Here is a 20,947-nt window from a genome sequence, read left to right on the forward strand (position 1 = left end):
GACTCTGAGGAAGCTTGTTTACCTTCACCCTCCTACTGCTGGTGGCATCATGATTAGGGGAGTACTAACTCAGTAGGTAGAATTGGATACGACTAAATTGGGGAGGAAAATTGGGAAACAAATCCCCAAAAAAGAATATCATAATTTTTATTAATTAAAAATTTGTTTAATCATGAAACGGTATAGAAAATTGAGTCAGATCGTGAGCCCCAGTACATCATTACATCCCACTGTTAAAACTTTGGCTTGTGAACTTATATACACTCATGTACCTAATGTATTGCTTATGGCATTAGAGGTTTTGATCTGTACTGTAAAAGCCTTTAAAAATCTTCTCACAGTTGCATGTATAAAAGGTACTGGCATACAGAATGAAGAGTCCAATTCGGGTATGTACACATTCATTTTAACATATGATGCTTGATGATGATCCATAATAGCCTGCACAGCAAACATCAACACTTTGTTGCTGCACAGCCGTGGATGGTAGCACTGCAGCTGCTTTTATGTGAGGAACCTGGAAGAGACTTACCCACCAAAAGCGAGATCCAGTAGGTAATGGCAACAACACTGGAGTTAATGAAGCTGAAGTGCTTGGGGCGGAACGTGGCTTTATGGGCCTTTTTAAAGACGCAGATATAAAAGAGTCAAACGGAAGCCTTTTATGGCTCACTGGGAGACTGCTGCTGCTTTTATGTGAGGAGCGGGAGAGTACTCCTCTCCCTGGGGGGAGACCTTTTTCATCCTGAATGTCATTTTCTCTACCTGCCACAAGAGCGTGGCCTCGCCACAACATTCACCATCCATTAGGAGACTATAGTTAGCTCAGGACAATTATCACAAATGGGCTGTTTTTTTCCCCAGATGCTGTGCAGTCAGGGCTGGTGAGAGTTGGGCAGCTACGATAGCTCAGGGTTTTTTTTTTTGTTGTTGTTGTTGTTGGTTTAGGTCTTCCTCACCACAAAGATGTGCTCATGTATGTGAAATGGGTAAAGGCATGTTAGACTCTTTAACTGGCAACGCAGTAACCTTTGAGCACCTTTAAGGGTCAGATTATCTCAGTATGCGTAAAGGAACCGCTCCTGACATTGCTGTTAATGAATGAATGCTAATAGTTTAATGATATGCAAATCTGACCTTGATGAGTGCCCCCTACCAGCTTTCATTCATTGTTAGCTGCATTAGCGTTTTTGATTAAATTACCGTGTCTGACAACTTATTGGCCTGATGTGAATGTGCAATGAAACCTACAGTTTGGGCACTCCTGGTCAAATTGCATGTTTAGTTGATTTTCTAAGCCTCATTTTTATGTGTGTATTTAGGTCTGCTCACTGTAGGGGAGGCGTTCACTTGTTTTCACATGATTTGACCAGGGGGTACAAACTTTTGCATATGACTAGGTAAAAAATGACCAATGACACTAGCCCTCCTGGTCATATTTAGCATGTCAGGGGTCACAAAGATGAGCGTGGCCATGTTACCACTGTCCACTTGCACTTATATGTCACAGATTTGTGGACTTCTTTAATTGAGGTCTAAACCTTGAATTCTGTGCTACTGGATTCTAATAGTGGCTGATGTTACACATGAACATATCAAGTCATTATTAACCAATGTATTTGTTGTAATATTTCTCTAGTGTGCATTTTCAAACTTGGCAGGACATCTGTCTGCTGCGCCAATGTCAAACCGAGGCCAGTTTCTAGCTATGCCTCTATTTTGATGATACATTGGAGAGCTATTGTTCTCTCTTTCAATAGGAATTCTATAGATTCTTCTAGTTTTGTAAATAAAGTCATTCCGACTGATTTGATGTGAAATGGTTCATTGTAGAGAAACATTACTTGGCTTGGGTGTCTTTACAGTACTGGTGACAGGAACTGGGGTCACAATATCTGCAACACAAATATAGACATTTTATTTATTATGTAAAACCACCAGTGAACCTACATTTGTCTTCAGAGTTTTTTTTTTAAGAGAAGAGATTTTATAAATAATGGTTTAGAGCGCTCTGCATATACTACTCTGCCATTAATGGATTGTAAATATATGTTTTGGCCAGAACTTTCTCAGAACTCTCTGCCATCAGAAAAATTATTCATAACCATTTAATGTAGTAGCTTAGCTTTTAGAGGCATTAGACTGTTCAGATGTCTTGTTCCTGTCATCACTGCTGTAAACAATTCTGCTTGGGTAAGTTCCTCTAGAGCAGAGCATTAAATACAGTGTGTGTGTGTGTGTGTGTGTGTGTGTGTGTGTGTGTGTGTGTGTGTGTGTGTGTATATATAAATGTATATATTACACGATGGTTTTTACCGGGAGAACTGTGAGACCAAGCAGACTTTAGGAGTGGTTGTCCATCTCAAGTTAAGCACGATCAGGATTTTTATGCAGTTCTGCTTCTGTGAAGTGTTTTGTAATATCCAGACACTTTCTTTGACTTAGTGAGGGTTTTCAGAAACCGTAGAACAGTAGTAACCTTGAATACTCAGAGGGTGAGACACAGCTGCGGGCAAAGTCAGCTCGGCAAAGTCATCAGCACTAATGTGGTGGTGAGAGGCATGCTCAGCACTCACAGGAGAGTGAACTGGAGAGGCTTGTGGAGCAAGGAAGAGAGAGAGGTGCGGTACAGAAAGGTGGGGAAGACAGGCGGAGTGGGATAAAAAAGGAAGAAACGAAGAGCACTTCACACATGAAAGGCTTGATTCTCCCTCTCATCACCTTGCAAGTGTGAGCAGGTCATGCGGGAGCGATCAGACACCAGCCAAGTGACTGACACTCCAAAGCGCTGGTATAGAAGTCTTCAGACACAAACCAGAAAACTTCAGCTCTCTCCAGACTAGGCCATGCACCGTCCTTTTCTGTGTTTATCAGCTGCTTTGGGGTAGCAGATGTAGGATTTCGCTGAAGAGCAATCTGTAGAAAATCTGTTGGTACAAGCTGAACGATACTGGAAAGGTGGCCCAGAGAAGTAGTTCCAAAGCTAACTAGTAGGGCTGGATGGCATGCTATAATCCTAAGAGCTGTTCACTTAATGAATTAGCTCAAGCTGAAGTTTGTTAGTTGAGCCCTCTGAGAGGTGATGGGTCTAGTGAACACAAGTGTCAGCTTCAACAGCAGAACTTGCTCTAAGCCATTGTGGCTGATGCATTCCCTTTCGTGGTTTGTACATAGCAGTAAACTTCTTCTTAAAATTCAGTTTACTGGGTTTATTTTAAAACAACTTTGTCTGATTTTCCTGACTGTTGATACAGCTTCATCACTATACTAGCTAAAGGCTACACTATTAACAATGAAATGAAAGATGATACATCACAATTCTCTGCCACATTTATAGCCAGATTAAAAAAAAAAATCACAAAATTTATAAGTGTTAAGTTTTAACTTCACAAAAACAAAGTTAGCATTAGAAAGTTTGCTTGGCTGGCTGATTCCAGCCAAGCACTCCCTTCTGCTGTGAGTGGCCATTTGTGTAACTTCTAAGTGGTGAGTTTCGCTCACCAACTACAAATGTGCTCATATAAACTATTCCCAGTTACAGATAATTATCACTCCAGCAATGGAAATGGGTTCGTTTAGTTAGGGAATTCAGGCACCAGTTCAGTATTCCAAGCAGGTTTGTGCAATATGGACAAAATATCACACTGTGCTTGTATTGAAATAACGACATAAATGTGATGTGACTTGCGTTATCTTTAACCAAGATTATTTTTTTATTTGTTATATTTACTGAGTGATGTGAATTCACTGATTTATCCAAACACCTTGAGAACATCTGTGATTGGTCAGTTTGCTCACATGCACACAATGCACTCTTAAAACTGATGTATTAAAACAGAAAACAGCATGACAAAATGTGTTTAAATGAGTAACACAGGTTAGTCTGTTATTTAACGCTTTGCTGTGTAAGTCTGGGGCTTTTGCAGACCTCTCAGGTGCAAATGTGTAAGTACGCACATGTATGGAAGTGCATTTTGTAATGTGGGCTGTGCTGACGTGTCTTTTGAGGATGTGAGTGAATTATCTGCTGGTCATCATATCTTTATCAGTATGATTTTACAGTTTGATTTTGCATTTGAGATGTAAACATTGAGCTGGACCTGACTTTTAAATGTTTATTTTAAGGTTTGCAGCAGTGCGCACACCATGTTTTAGTCTGTTTTTTCGAATGGCTCAGTAATGCTACTTTTTAAAATTTTAATTTACAAAAAAATCTTACATAGTGCATCTTTAACACTTTTTTTAAAGTATAAAACGTTTGACATTGTTTAGAGACTCGTTTGTCTATTGCCTCTTCTGCAAAATCAGTGTCGCTAAGGCTGCTATCCTGATATCAATTAAGGAAAGTAGTGGTGTGCAATTAAGGTATCACTGAACAATCCGTCAGGGGAGCTCCAGGCCAGTGTGATGGTGCATCCTAGTTCTTCCTACAGGCAAGGGCTCAGCTCTAGTCTTTTCCCCCCTTTTCCCCTTTTTTCTTTTTTTTTTTTTTTTTGAGGGCCAATGCTGAATTCTGCTCCATCTGATACCCATCATCTGCTTTTTTCCATAAGCAGGCTTCTGCTCCTCCCATCAGCACCAGATCTCTTCGTTTACACTTGCATTTTTAACGCCACATCTCAGTACTTTCCCTTCTCTCTCATGCTGCCTCTCTCATCCCTCTGCCTCAGGCTATTTGGGACTTTCTCTCGCTTGTCTTTTTTTCTCAGCCCCATGTACATAAACATGGGCCTTTGAAACCATCCTGCTCGCCTGCACGCTGAGGGCAAAGTTTGACTACAGAGATGCTTTGATGATAATGGCTTTCTGCTCAATGCCCCAGTGATGTGTACTCAGACACTCTTGCTGTCGTTCCCTGCCTCTGCTCTGGAGAATGGCACGCCTGCTGGGCTGGGCTGGAGATTTGAGGTTAGCGACCGGAGATAAAGGTCTCACATGCCAGTCCAGAGATGACTAATAGAGACTATAACGTAGAGCTTTATTTTTAAGTTAGTTGTGTTTCACTGTGGTTCTACTGACAGGTAATTTTGGTTGTTAGTTCCAGATGTTCCAGATGTTGTAAGGTATTATGTTAAATCTGTCATTGCCCTTGATGAATACCAAGCAAAGTGGCAGAAACATTGAGTGAAATAGAAAACCAGCTTCAAAGAACCAGATCTAAGGAAGTTATCAAGAAGAGTAAAGTGAAGTGTTCATAAAGCTGGCATTCTCAGAAACCACAGAGCCCCGGGGCTTGATACCAGAGTCCTAGGCCGGCTTGCATGGTGAAACTTTCATGCAACAAGTTTTGAAGTCATTTTTGTTGTTTTCGTTTAATATTTCCACACATCATTATTGTCATTTCCGTGCCTACATAATCTGTCTTTTATCTACCTATCCGTAGTTTTTACTATGTATTTTAATTCTGAGCTTCATAAATCATGATAACAGCTGGTGGCACAAGCAGCCATTTGAGTAGCTGTCGGCTGGCTAGTTGTAGTAATAACATAGCTGTTTAGCTTTGTGAAACTTGTGTGCTGTCATGGTTCAGGTAACTGATGAAATAACTACCAACCTTGTATGAAGTTAGTCAGGGGGTTCTCCCTGTCAGTTGCCCAATAAACCGTTTTCTATTTTCTTGTCCATTGAAATCAGTTGTTTGGTAGCTTGATGTGCTCATGTGATGTGCTATCAGCGTTTTGAATGGCTTTTTTTTTTTTAAACTTGTTCTGTGAAGTTGAGACCCTTGCAACTGTTGAGTTTCAAGTGAGTTGCAGGATGCTTTACATAATGCAACTCAACTGCAATTTAGTTTCGTGCAGGTTTCAGGCAACTAAAGCTGCATGGAAATTTTTATGGTTTACAAAGTCACATTTTGAGGTCACAGTGGAACTTTTTAAGAAGTATTATTGTCTCTTGACGTCTTATTGTCTTTGCAACAAGTTGATTTTCTTTTAGTGGTGCTACTTAAAAATGAATGACTGTTGTCGATCAGATTCTGCTTCTTTTGGCTGCCAACTCACTCCTGCATTTTGATAGGCTGAAGCATTCAGTCTGTTACCCTAACCCTGACCACTAACATCTATGTTTCTGGCATTCAGAAGGAACTGCTCAGATGCACGAGCAGGAAATGTAGGTGTTGGCACAACCAGCACAATCTCAACTAGTCATTGGGAAGCAGCTCCTTTAGCTCAGGGGTCTCACACCCCAGTCCTGAAAGGCTAGAATCCAGCACAGCTCAAGCACACCTGATTCAGCTTGGTGGTTAATTAGCAGGTTTATTTGATATGTTTGAGCAGAGATGGGCTGAAGGTGTAATCATTTTTACGTTGAAATCTCAATTTGAAAAAAAGTTCAATTTTCAGATCACAAGTTGCAGTTTGCATTATAGTCTGCATTATTAACACTGTTGTCTTTAACTTTTATGTGGGAAAATTTAACCTAATAAGATTTTGTGAATCAGAATCTTTATACAACATATTTGTGTGTGTATAAACACATACAAACATAAAACAGTGCGCAAACAATCTTAGATACAATGTTACGTTTGGTTTCAATCAAGTACTGAAGTACATATAAACTGTATGTACAACTAAAACTGTTGAGCAGTGAAGGTTAATATGAATACATTTCTCAAAAAATATATAATGCAATAAGTTGAAGTACGATTGGATATGTAGTGATTGTGTAATTCCTCCTGGTGTGTGGACTCATCGATGTTTGAGACGAGACCCACCAGGGTAGTGCTATCTGAGTCGCTGTTATAAGTACAGTCATTGGCGAGAGTAGAGAGAGTAAAGCAGCAGAGAGAGCACATAACCCTGTGGATCACCAGTGCTGATGCAGAGCGAGTCCGAAACGTGGTCATCCATTCTAAAATACCCTTTTTTGTTGGACAAGAAGTTGTGGATCGAGTAGCAGACAGCTGTGGTGACATAGACCTGCCACAGTTTATCTGGTAGAAGGTCAGGAATGATCACGTTGAAAGCTGAGCTAAAGCCTACAAACAGCACACGTGCATTAGTGTTAGTGATCTGCCTGGCAGGCATGCCAAACTGGGGATCTCTTCTGGTCCAGAGAGCTGCAGAGATTAGTGTTTACCCTCATCTAACACTAGGCCTTGCTAATTAGCTGATGAGCTGAGTCGTGTGTTTAATGAAGCAGTGTGCTGAAGTCTGCAGGGTTGTGGGCCGCGAGGATTGGATCCTGACACGTGGCCTAGGCCAATCATATGCAACCATGTGCTGTGATATGGCTGTGATATCTTACTGGCAGTCTGGCACACTGATCAGTGTTTAAGCCTCAATCTAGAAAAAAGTGGATGATCTGCTCTTTGTGGCCAAAAAAGGAGCTAAATTTCTAGAAAAAAATTAAATCTCAGTGACAGATCAGAATAATCGAAATGGGATATTTCCCAAAATCATTCAGCCCTACTGGACCGTGTGAGGTGATGGTCAAGACTGGAGGAGGACCTACAACACACTGATAAACACTCTTAGTTCTCTGTTTCCTGTGTTTGCATTCAGTTTTCGTTGTGTATCAGTGGTCATTGCCGAAAAGGCTTGAGCAGTTCTTTATGACTGCCAGTGCACAAACAGTCCGGCCTGGCATTTGTACTTCAGAACAAAGAATCCAGCAAATTCAGTGGAAAGTGAACTAGAGGAAAGAACCTTAGGGCTCATTGATGTATTATTTGTTGTGTCTGTTTGTAAAGAAAAGACAACAAAGCCATGTCGGCTTGCGGAGTTCCCCAACCTTGCTGCATGTGCAGGAGCCACAGTCTCAGCATAGCAAAGTACTGCTGGAAGTCAAACCATCAGCAGTCCTGGATCCGATGATAGTGGGGGTGGTGGAGTGGTGGGAATCACATCCGTATACTCCTGCCCAACACTCCTGTCTCTAATAGACTTCCAAGGGGTTTTTTATTGGGCCTGTTTGTGGGATGGCTGCGTTTGATGTTGCTGTGTTTTGGCCATGCTCGCGCTTTCTCCAGCCAGGAAGGACAGGCTCCTGCTGCTCTTTTCCGTTTCCTCCGTAAACATTTGTGACTCTTCTCTTTCTTGTGTGCTGCAGAATTGTCTTTCTCCTTCTGCCGAGAAATCTGGCTGCTCTGTGCCACATCTGTGCGGTGACATACTGTGTGCTTGAAGGGACATATGCTGCTGAAAATCATGTTTTCATGTTGTTCCAGTTTCCTGTTGGGCTGACTAAGAGTACAAGTAGTGGTTGAAAATGGCTTGCGATGTAGTCGCTGTCCTATCAAAACAGTTATTTTTGCACCATTTGAAAACACCAGCTGCTATTTCCATTAAGTGAACATTTCATGATGAATTAACCAAAATAAATGGTTCAGAATTACTTATGATTTATATAATATAATTTAGGAACTTTTTTTCCCCTCTCTTGTAAAGTTACATTTGAGGATACGTGAGTTTTGTATGAGCTGAGGTCATGCTAACTGGTCTTCACTAGCTTTCATACATGGTTAGCCACATTAGCATTTTTGGTTTTTGAGTCTGAAAGATAACTACCGTGTTGGGATCTCCAAAAGTTGTCATTTTCTGCAAGTGTTTATATGGATGTGGGATTTCGCTGTGGGAACGCAGTTTTCCTGCTCATCTTCAAATTGGCATAGCAGCGGTCTGATTCCCCAGCAAGCTGCGCCCTGGACTCGTCCAGTCCCAGCGTTCTCGCATGTGGCTTTAATTTGGTCCTCCCCGAGGTGTCTCTTTCTATCGCCCGTGTGGTTTTGGCACCGAGAGCATTAACGTAATGAGATATTGACCGAACATAAAGGATTACTGTCGCTTTAAATCAAGCCCAAGTGATTGTGGTGTGCCTCGAGAAAGTGGAGCTGATGCCTCGGGGCGAGTGAAGAGAGCAGAACGTATATGGTCGATAAAGACTTTTAACGCTTTCCTTTTTCCACGCTATGTCGTCTGGCCTCACCTTTCACCTCCCACTGTCTTGAACTTCCAGTAATTGCTGACCTCAGTTTCAGAACAATCCTGTTTTATTTGGTACAGATGGGTTTTTCCTCTGAGCCATGAATTGGAATCTCTGAAATAGCTCTTAAAACGAACAAAAAACCGAAAGCAAATAAACTGTGAGAGCACTTGCGGTATGCAGTATGGTATTCCACAGGAAGATGAGTACTCTGTCTGATATTGTCTTCGTGAGCAACCGTTTGGGCAGCAGGAAAAAACTTCTGCTGGGAGACCACATTGATCTTACTGGAGAATGTGGGACTGTGGCACTGTATGCGTGTTTGAAAGAGCAGCGTTTATATACGTATTTGTGTACGTATGGGTTGCAGTACAGGTCAGTACAGTGAGCCAGAAGCCTCAGAAACAAGCCAGGCCTGTGTAGCAGCTTTGAAAATGGGGATGGAAATGAATAGCGAATGCTTTCCAAAGCGTATGAGTAAAATGAACTCAAGACTATTCATTATTCTTATCCAGCAGGACTTACTCAGGACCTCCATTTACAATACATTGTTCCCTCAGCTGAACATGTCAGATGAAGCCAGGGAAGCTCAGGAGCAAATGGAGCGTCATTATCATCCAGTCATTTTCTCTCTCTCTGTGTATTCTAGCTGTACGTCTAGCCTTTTCTTCTCGCTCTTTATTCGTTTTCCTTAAAACAACTCCACTGACATTTCTCTGGCAAAGTAACCTTTCTCATCACCAACCTCTAAATGATGGCTGTTAATTACAAATTACTAGTTATACTTCTCTCAGAATATAATGGGAAAAACTTCTTGCTTTTCAATACTTCATTTAGGAACAACTAGCAAATCGATTTCAGCAATATCAAATGAATTAAACAGCATTTAAGACATTTGAGTCCCTGTCTTTAAACAAGAAACACTCAGTTATGCTTGATTAAACGGATAAATGGCTAATGCTGTTTCAAAATATCCCCAAATATTTCTTTGTAAATGAAATATAAATCTTTCAGAGCTGTTTGTGAATGAAGATAATGCCTGTTCTGCATAGGGGAAGTTAGAGCTCTCTTTTTCAGCAGGAAAACATTATTCATTAGTTTCATATCAGCGCGATTAGATGCTTCCACGGCCTACACTGTTCATGCCACTGTGTGGCCAAATTATGAAATGAATCTAAAGAAAAAGATTTTTGTCGCTTTTTAACTATAAAATCTGCTGCAAGATAAAAATACCTATTTTGTCTAAGCTTGTCTGCAATACTTCATTCAAATTAAAACAGATCCATCACTACCAGAACTTCCTCAATTGTGGTTTATTTATTTTACTCCACTCACACACAAGAAGGGTACTGAATGCACTTTAGTCCCCATGGTGGTTGTGCTGCATTAGTGTGATATTTTATTAATTATTGCAAATAGGAGGCGATTATCTGTCATATTTATCTGAATTAAAAGTTATGACATTTATCCTAATAAGTAAAGAGCAAATGATCAATGTCAGTTTTAATAAACAGACAACACAAGTTCTTTTTAAATCAGTAACTGTCATTTGAAAGTAATAATTTATACTGTAATGAATTATGCTACTATGATACAGGGAAAAAATGATCACATTGCATGAACTTTGTACTGTATTATGCCCAATGCTGACCGGTGGACAGTTTTTTGTGTTTGTCATGACACGCAATTTGCTCCTGAGCATCCCTGGCTGTGAGAGAAGTTCTGGTACTTACAACTTGGCCCCCATTTTGATAACATGAGTAAAACGTTTCCAGCAAAATTGACATCTCTTTCCTGATGTGTGTAATGGCTCTGGGTTGAGTCACCTGTGTGAATGCTCTCGGGAACATGCTGAGAGTCTATGACTCACTGGGGCTCAGTCTGGTCTCAGCAATTGTAGCAATAAAGTGCTTCACTGAGATTCTGCTCCATTATGACCCACCGCAAATTGTTTTTTGAACTACTTGCACTAAAAAAGTAAAGTACTGTGTAAAACTTAAAATAATCTGCGTGCATAAAGAAGCAGAAGGTCAAAGTAAGTGAAAAACAGGAGCTTCCAAAACTAGAGAGATAAAGATACCAAGAAAATGTGACTCCTAACAACTGTGCGTTCAAATGAAAACAGATCTATCCCAACCAAAACTTTCATTTTTGAGAGAGAGGAGAAAATCAAGCTGCTTCAGATCTGAAAACATCCACAGGTGTTTCTGTCCATCCTTCCACTGTGAGAAGACCACTCAGCGCTGTGGGTCTGAAAGGACGTGTAGCTGATCAAGAAGAACCTCACTGAGAAAATGAAATGGGCAAAAAGCAAAACATATACAATTGAAATGAAGAAGCTGCTGGTGTTCTCAGAACACTAGACTGACCACCTCATGTATGTGTTTGGGATTTCTTGGATCATGTGATGCAGAAAATGCAACCGACCTCTAAGACTGAACTCTGGAGATGTGGAAAAAACATCCCGGCATATTTCTTTGAAAAAACTGAAAGTCCTTAAACCAGTGGATGCTATGATAAAAGCAAAGAGTGAACACACTAAGTACTGAAAAAACTGTACATTATCTGTTAAATATTTTCTGCTTTTTTCTGACACCAAAAAGGAAGAATAATGTGTACTTAGTGTCTATTTTGACTGGAAATTAAAATGAGCTATGGTCTGTTTTTCATTCACTTTTTCACATGTATAAATCTCGTGTCTCACTTATTGTGGCTGCCTTTACATTTTTTTCTCCTTTTCTCCAGGACTCTCTCAAGCAGAAGGATGAGCGTATTGAGGAACTGGAGGAGGCGCTGCGTGAGAGCGTTCAGATCACTGCAGAGAGAGAGATGGTGCTCGCGCAAGAGGAGGCTGCACGTACACATGCTGAGAAACAGGTCAGAAAACCACGCAGACACAGATCGTATACGGTGAATTATGATAATCAGTAGTATCGCAATCTTTTAAAACCACCATCTGCTGTACGCTATAGTGCAACCTATCAAACAAGCCCTTCAGAGATTGATGTTGCCCCTCTTCCAACAGCCCAAGTTCAATTTGTGAAGGCAGTGTAGTTATCTGACCGGCTAAAACAGCTCAAATTGAATACAATGCTAAATTCTGCAGTGCTGTGGCTTCCAGGACTGGAATATGTTGGGCCCTCTAGAAATGACAGTCCCTGCCACTTTAGTTACTGTTGTTATGTTTGTCAAACTTTCAGTTAAGTTTGCTTGATTGCATCTGTAGCACTTAGAAAATATAGAAGCACACAAAGGAGGAAACATTTGATTATAAACTAGATTTACAAGATATTCAGTACAGAGACTTGGCAAAATATGCATTTATTAAATAACAAAAAAAGGAGTTTTGGAAACATGTTTACATTAATTATACTAGAAATCCTATAGCAACGTTAAAGTTCCAGGTTTTCATGCGGTTTGAGCTGACATAGCTGCCCCCTCAGATGGGCTACTGCTAAAGTTAATCCAAAGTCATGCATTAACATTTGCCTCTACATAGAATGGTTTTAATCAGAAATCTGTGCCTAACTGTTATAAATGCTGACTTGGAATTTGATCAGTTCAATTTGGTAATTGAACTGATTTTTACGTTGCTCTATTACATTATTTGTGATTAGACATCATATTGAAATTAACTTTAACAAATACAGTAACTTTGATAAAATGCAGCTTACCTTAGAGCTGTGTGTTCTAGCAATGTTAACTGTAAGTTTTGACTTCCACATAGTTTAATACAAAACTTTTTCAGCTTCATTAATGAAATACAAAGAGCATCAACCTCCGGATGATTAGAATGTCAGGTGTTATATCATCAATCTTCAAAATTATAGCTTTACAGGAGAGGGAAAAAACTTTACTTTTAATGTAAGTCAATGGAACCAGGATTTTTGATCATTTTGGGCCACTTCCTTTGGTCCAAATTTACACACACTGTAAAGGGCAACAAGCATTTTTAAATTATGTCAAAAACTGAAAAACAACATAAATGGAGATATAAAGTTTTCTTCTGACAGCAGCGATATGTTCCTTTGGACCATTTCTTAGTTTCAGAATTGTAACTAATTTACTGCCACTGGCATTCTCGCTGCAGGTTTGTTCTGATGAGTTTTTTCTTTGCATGATAGAAGAAGTAAAGCCAGTTGTGATTGGCTGAGAGGCATGTCGGTTATTATTTTGCAAAATGGCCAGTTATCTTTTTTTTTTAAGTCAGAAAAGCTCACTGAATTTCAGCGATCATGTGGAGGGTTTTTCTTATATAACACTGCAATGCTGGAAACAATCTAAGCAACTTTTTCCTCTCCCAAGCTCCTCCCATTCCTCTAAATATTAAATGCTCCCTGACCCGTGATGTTGAGTGCCTGGTTCCCATATGTGGGGGCCTACATCGTGCATTGTAATTTAAGAAAAGTAGAAAATAACTTTTTGCTTGGATGCTGTCAGCCCTCACCTGGAATTACCCCCTTTTTGTGCATGCTACAATAGACGCTTGTCTTGATTGCAAATAAATCCATTGAGGTTTTTTGCCCTTACACACAAGACCAGCATCTCCTAGGCTGATAGCGTAATGGCTGCCCTCTCAAAGCACATCACAATGCCAGCAGTCAGCCTCATGCCAAGTGCCCAGCGCTATGCCAACCCCACATCACCCTGCCAACATGGGGCCGGAGGAGAACGTTCATGTGGCATGCGCCTGGTGTGTGTTTGCGTCTCCAGTCAGTCTTCATTTGGAAAATAAATAACTTCTGCGTTGCCTGTGTGGAGAAATAAGAACCTTGTTCTGATTTATTCCTGCCACATGGAATACATACATGCGTATGCACACACACACACACACACACACACACACACACACACACACACACACACACACACACACACACACACACACACACGTGAGGAATGTCTCATTTGTGTACAGCTCAGGCTGGCTTTGTGTTTGTACACCATTAAAGGGGATTAAACCACAATGCAGCTGTGTGTGCAGCCTGACCCACAGCGCTGGAGATAGCATCAAACTCAAATAGCCCTCAGTGAATAAGTCCTCCTTCCACTGGACAGTACAAACAGCTAGTCAGTCAGTCTGCATTTAAATAGAGCACACAAGCCACTGCCTACCCCCCCCCAACCCGTACCTGGAACCTTACTCCCTTTCTCTTTTCTTTCCCTCTTTTTTCATCACGCTCGAGCCAAACTCTCCTCTCTGGGCCCATTCTTAATGGTTTGTCCTGTCCCATATAGAAACTTGCCTCCTGCACTCTCTCTTTTTCTTTCTTTCTCCATTTTAGAAAAAAATGCCTTGCATGGCTGGCTGAGTTTCAGCCTGCAGAGGGTCTAAGGCTCATGAACATGTCATAGTTTGAGTCCCCCTTTTCTCCTGGCTCGGGCTGAGTGGACCTCAGCTCGGATCCCCGTGAGGTTAATTAGTGCTGGGCTTTAGTGGGAGCCAGTGCTGCCGCTAAGCCCTGTTGGCTCCTCTGCAATGTTAGGGGGGAAGTGGTGGAAGGGGCGAGTGCCACCCTCTGGAGTACTGCACCCAAGCTCCTCCATCACTGTGCTTCAGGCAGGCCCAGTCTCTGTACTCATTACTGCAGCCACACCTGTGCTAGGTCCAGGGATGCATAGCCCTAAGCAGACACAGGAAATCTATCCCTGGACTTAGAGCGGAGGGATTCTGATTCAAACTTCTTGGTACATTTTGTCATTTTTTTTTGCAGTGCTTTCTTTTACAGGTCCCTTTATATATTAACAAGGTAAATGTAGACAGTTTAAACAAATACACTAAGACACCCAACTGGTTCTATATATTAAGCTAATAAAGGACATACAGTTGAATTGTTGTTTGTTGTAATAATGCAGTAAGTACAAACATACTCTGATTGATTTCATATATTTCAGCAGGTCGGCAAATTAGGAAAAATATGCAGGGATATAGGACCCAGTAAAATCATAGTGAGTGCATTCCTTTCACCGCATACCAGACACTTGTGCATATTTCAAATGGGGTTATGGAATAACTGAAATTTGAGGGGAGAACCATGCCTGAAACCTCTTAACCTTCAAATCTGACGCCCTAAAAATTTCTAACATCTGTTTCCCATGACGTTAAAGCTTCCGTAGTCTCCTCCACTACCCCATCTCCTCCCTGTTCCTCAGTCCTGTGTCAGTCCTACCACAGTTCATAAAGATGGGATCTGGCCTTCTAGCTCCAAGCAGAAGCCTCCCAAGTTCTCTCCCCTCGCTCATCAGTCTCCTCTCATACCACCACCATAAGACACCGTCTGAACTCACATGTGTACAGTTACTAAGTAATACTAATCAGTATTTGTCCACTGTAAGGCGTAATGATCGTGCAGTTGTCTAAGCGTTGGCCCCATCATCAGGAGACCGCAAGTTTGATCCCTGTTGATGCTACAGCCATCTGTGGCTCGGAGTCCAAGAGAGCATAGTTGGCTTTGCTCTCTCTGGGTGGGTAGGATGGCGCCACCTCTCCCCCATCACTCAGTGTGATACTACTCAGCGCAGGCATCTGTTAGCTGACGTAACAGAACTGGTGGTTGGCGTTTTCCTGGACATTTCCGTGACAGCGCATTCGGCTGTCCAATGGCATTGCGTTAGATGCCGTCCTAAAAGATGTGGTGGCGATTCACAGGTCTCAGAGGAGGCCTGTGCTGGCCTTCACCCTCTTAGCCCTGGTGGTATTGTGTGATTGGGGCAGTCCTAAATAGTAGGTGGAATTGGATATGACTAAATTGGGGGGTGGGGGGGATATAGTGTAATTTTTTCCCGTCTCTAATAATGTCATTTTTCTGAAGAAACAACTGTAATGAAATTTTGAGCATTACAGTGTGTTTTGCAACTAAATTATTTTTTGGACTCCATACATTACATAATGAAAGTAGATGTACATGTACATACACTCTGACACCACTTACACTTACTCTTTAATTAACTTGCCTGATTAAATAAAAATCTTTCTTTCTCTCTTTTTGACCCTGACAGCACACACATTCACATTCCCTCATCTTTCTGTAGTGCCTCTTCACACTCTTTCCCTTGCATGTACACACACACACACACACACACACACACACACACACACACACACACACACAGACAGAGAGAGAGTTTAGCTCTGCTTTCAATTTCCTCTAATTGCTGTTCTCTTGTTGTTCAGATTTTGTTGCACACGTGTTGGATTGAGTTCAGTTTCTGTACAAATTGCTGTCAGTCTTTTGGTCTTAAAAGTAAGGAGAAGAGTGTGACTGTTCTTTGTTAGCTTGACAGAGAGTTGGCCTGACCTTCATGCCCTTTCAAACTATGTGAATCTACAGTATGTGGGACAGTTTGTTGTGCATGTTTGGTTGAGTTGTGTTCCCTTCGTTTTAGTCAGGGTGTGGTAGTTTGTGTTATTAATGATGGTGTGTGATCTTTAAAGGAATACTCAGCCTTGTTTTTCAACATAATGTCAGTCTGCTGCATCTGTAACATAAGGTTTATTACCACTTTCAGTCATTTCCATGTTTCCCTGTAGTGAACAGAAAACCCCTTACAGTAAAAGAAAATGGGAAGCTGCATTTAGAAAAGGGTCAGAAAATATATCTATTTTATTTCACACTTCACTTAGACAGTGGATACCAAAAAGCAAGAACTACAAAACAAGTTGTCAAGCAATGTTGACATGAAGAGAAGTGCATTCAAGTTGGACATCCAGTGACATATTACACTACAAATTCTGCCATATGTTACCTTCTTTTTCTTTTTCTGTCTTTGCTGATTATATAGCCTATCTAACGTACATCCATAAGAGGGAGTTTCCATGAATAAAAAAATTGATCCATTCTTTCAGGTCAGGTACTTTAGATGATTTCCATATCCTTGTAGCTGATATCAGGCCTGTATTCACAATCATGAATTCACTCTTGGTTAAATACTTCACACTTTCTGTTGCCCACTAGATACATCTATGGGCAAACCGGCAAGACTTTCCCAATTCAGTTTCCCAGCATATGCAATGTGTTCTTCCAGAAAGATTACAGATTACAGTGCAAACTCTCATATCGAATGTAGAAATGTATTCTGTTGCTTATGGCATTTCCACACAGCTCATTATCTACAAGCCTAATTCGATTCAATCTTGAGGGTGTCCAGTAATATCAGGGCAGAATTTTATACTAAATAAATGAATGCCTGGCTTCTCTAATATGTCTCCTTGAACTTGATAAAATGTTTAACAATGTTTACCTTTAATTTCATATTCAAGGCCTCTTTGCCACAATATGTTTGTTATTATTCTGATTATTGGAGTGGCATTGGCTGTTTTGGCTGGGTCAGGAGTTTTGAGCATTTGATGTCCAGTGTTTTCGTATATAATAACCGTAAGATCTCTGGACACCACCAGAGGGCGGTATAGAACCTCTTACGTTTTGGTCACAGTTTCTTAACTGATTAGTCCTGTGAAGGAAGTATATAAAGGCTACTGCACCCAGCTAAAGGCTAGAGCATGGTCTGGCACTGGGTAGCAGGTGGTACAAAGCTCAAGTGTAGCACATAGGAAGTGTCGCAGAAAAGTGCCAATAAACAATACGTTACATTTTACATTGTACTCATATAGATTTAATTGACCAACATAATTTAGTGAATTTATGAGGTTTGGTATGTGGTGTGTGTGTGTGTGTGTGTGTATATATATATATATATATATATATACACACACACACACACACACACACACACACACACACACACACAGAGAGAGAGAGAGAGAGAGAGTACTATATCAACGCCTGAGAAAATAGTACATGGTACATGCTGACTACCTCATAAGATCAACTACTAAATGAGAAAATTAAAGAAATCATTATTTTTTCTTTATGCTGATTTACATCTGTTCTAATGCTGAGTGGTGTGTCTATGGGCAAAAAAACCCACTCATAAATAAATAATTTTGGATAAATAATTTTCTTTTGCGCTTAGGTGCTTTTGCAGTTCTTTATATTTTCATGCGCATTCCTAGCTAGATTAGCACCGCTCACTGGCTTCTATTATAAGTTGTTAGTCAAAAGGTTTTCTCTTCATTTAGTATTTACAAGGAAGTACAATATAGTAAAAAAGTGTAAAATGATTGTCTGGGATAATAAACCATGCGCTACATGTGCAGCAGTTAGAGATTAGGCTGAAAAGCGCTTAACAACGGTTTGTATTGTCCTTCCTACTCCGAAAAACCAGCATGTGAACGAACCATTAATGAGTTTAGCATGGGCATGATGCATCTTGTTCTCATTTTCATGCTGATTTTCTATCTCACTCACTCATCCTTTTTGTTCTGCGTTTGTCTCCTTTCTTTATTCTTCTTGTCTGCTTCAACCTGCACGTGCCAGGTGTTGCTGGAGAGCAGAAGGACATTGCATGAAATCTCTCCACTCTGCTGGAAGCTGAAGGGACAGGGCCACCTTATTTTAGCTAATGCTCTCATGAGTTCTCGTGCCTTGCCAAACCCCACTGAGCCAGCCGCTGTAATGAGCGTGTGTAATTAAGGGCAAAATGCGGCCGCTCGGCGGAGAAGGGAGTATTTTCTTCTGACACAGGGCCCTCGCTGTGCACTGACACCAATCACTCAGCCCTGTGCAGGATTTACGGCCAGCTTGTCCGTATGCGACCAGCCGCTCAAGCGGGGCCAGTGAAAACGTTTGCCCAAGACCACATGAAAATACACGTCTGGTCTCTAGACATGATTCAGCAGTCAAATGACATACTTCATAACCTTCGCTCTTAAGGCACTGGACCAAAGAAAGCCTCGGCCCCTCCTCTGATGTTGACTAGGATGATGGGATGTCTCATAACTGCCCTTCTTCCTCTTCCTCCTCATCCACCCTGCCCAGTCCCATATGGATCTCTCTTCTTCCCCTTTTTCCACACCCCCAGCTCGTTTGCCCCTGGAAGCACCCCCCGTTGTCAGAGCAACTCTTTGTTTACCATGCTACAGTCATCTTCCCGCACTTTCGTTTTTTTCCTCTCCTTTTCCTTCTTCCTCTGCTTCCAATTTTCGTTTGCGTGATTTGTTTCTGAGGACTGTTCTGGTTCATTCTGTTCGTCTGCTTCTGTTTCTCCTGCTGGGGCAGCTTTGATTTCTTTTTTGGCTTCTTCTATAATTTCTCTTCTTCTCTTTCTTTTCTGTTGCTTCTCTACTGCTCACTGCCTGTGTGAAGCTCTTTCATGAGCCTATGCATGACTCCAACCACACCGGCTTTAAGTGGTTCAAGGTATGATATGATTAATCTTTTCTTTCTTTTTGTTCAAAGGACGATTTTCAATCTGCCTTGCTTGTGTTTCTCATTTTCCCTCGCTCTTCAGCCTTTAGACCTTTTTCGCTCAGTTCATCTCTCTACTCTTTTGGAAATATGGAAGACCAGAGCAGCTTTTGGTTTTGTTCCAACTTAAACTCTGTGATAGGAAGCTTAACCACTGTCATGGTGAACTTTATTGACTGTTCCCTGAAGATAGTCCATCGTTGATTGTTGTTTCAGGGAGGAGACTTCTCATGTTTCTTTAGCTCAGAGAGTGATACATTGTTGTGGGACATAAGATTCGCCACTTAGTCAAAGGATGATCTGTTCTTTTGAGGGTTCCTTTCCTTATCCTGTAAAGATTCATCCTGTTTGGGTGTCTTTGCTATTGGAAGCTCCTTAAGTAGTAACCTCTCCATAACTCCCCATCCTCTCAAGGCTTCAGTTTCTCAGCCCTTCTCTTTGACCACTCAGTTTACTTCAAGACATAAATATCTAATTGCCAGTGTAATTGACCTTGTATGCAAATGAGAGCCTGCTTGATAGTCAAAGGGTTGAGATCACAGTGTGCATACCATACACATGATGCAATATGTCACATCAGTAAGAGCAGAAAGTAAGCAGAGCTCATCCTCAAAGCTTTAATAAGGCCCTTTAGGACACATTTGTTTCTCTTTTCTTCAAAGCAGGCCTGAAGTTCAGCCCATCTCCTTCACCATGCTTGCAGTTCTCACTCCATGCTGCAGGAGGCACTGTGATGGCAGTTCTAGCTGCTCTGGAGAGTGTAGAGGACTGTAGCCCTGAGGTCATGAAGCAATACAGGCTGAAAACAGACATGGAAATTAGTCTAGGAAAAAATAGCACTCACAGCTGCTGCAGCTTTTTCTCATGTGAGGGTGGATTTTAGGCTTCGTCAGAAACAGCCTGGGTTTTTACAATAAAACTTTGGAGGGAAAAAAAACCTCCTTGTGTTAATAATCTCCATTGGTGGACAGAACCAAAGACCAGACTTGTTGAGCTTGGCTTTGGAACACACCTTTGAGGACAGGGATTGCTATTTTGGCAGTGAGTTTCCGCCCAGGAGAAGAGAATGGAGGGTGAAACGGCTGAGGAGGGAAGGGAAGGGTGTGCAGCAGAGGATGGCTCGGCACAGCATTAAGCACTTTGTATTAGTGTTATGTTTCTGCGTTTGGATATCTCTCAGCGGAGATGATTAGGAGCTCCTGAGCCGTGCTGGGGCTGCAGAGAGGGCCAGGAACAGGGGAAAGCCCCCCAGTGCATAATTGCACTGCCTCAACCCTGTCTGGCTTCATCTGCTGGCCATGATCTCATAACCCAACACTGCAGGCCTCACACTGTCAGCTACTCAGGTGTAACGCATCAGTAACAAAACCAACGATTTAACGTTATTCATTTCCTGACATTTTTACTGTATGTATATGTATTGATTCAGTGCCTCTGTAATAACAAGAAGAGCCTACTGCACAGTTTAACAGGTCTGGTGGAAACGTAGGAAAATATAGAATTTTTACTTATTGCAAAGCCAATTCTGCAAGGACAGAACTAGCAAGAACCATTGATTCAGTTTCTATCATTGCGTGTGAGTGGAAGCTGCTTCCTCCACTTCATTTTCATACAGATTGGAAGAATCAGCTATTTTCTGGTGCATTTTTCATTTATTCCCCTTTACATCGATGGATTGCCCCTCATCAGCATTTTCAGCCATTTGGAACACCATT

At 41.3% G+C, this 20,947-nt stretch overlaps 2 protein-coding genes across 19 annotated transcripts in view; both read left to right on the forward strand.

Moving 5' to 3' along the window:
* Nucleotides 1-20,947, forward strand: part of cax1 (cation/H+ exchanger protein 1) — a 1,125,587-nt gene that overhangs the window by 624,217 nt on the left and 480,423 nt on the right. The window lies entirely within an intron of this gene.
* erc1b (ELKS/RAB6-interacting/CAST family member 1b) overlaps nucleotides 1-20,947 on the forward strand; it is a 340,281-nt gene that overhangs the window by 157,382 nt on the left and 161,952 nt on the right. For all 18 annotated transcript variants that reach the window (XM_037539543.1, XM_017723129.2, XM_017723132.2 and 15 more), the window contains one exon: nucleotides 11,671-11,802. In XM_037539543.1, the coding sequence (XP_037395440.1) occupies nucleotides 11,671-11,802 (132 nt within the window). The remainder of the gene's footprint in view (nucleotides 1-11,670; nucleotides 11,803-20,947) is intronic.

This window comes from Pygocentrus nattereri, chromosome 1, assembly GCF_015220715.1.
Source record: "Pygocentrus nattereri isolate fPygNat1 chromosome 1, fPygNat1.pri, whole genome shotgun sequence".
NCBI classification, from domain to species: domain Eukaryota; kingdom Metazoa; phylum Chordata; class Actinopteri; order Characiformes; family Serrasalmidae; genus Pygocentrus; species Pygocentrus nattereri.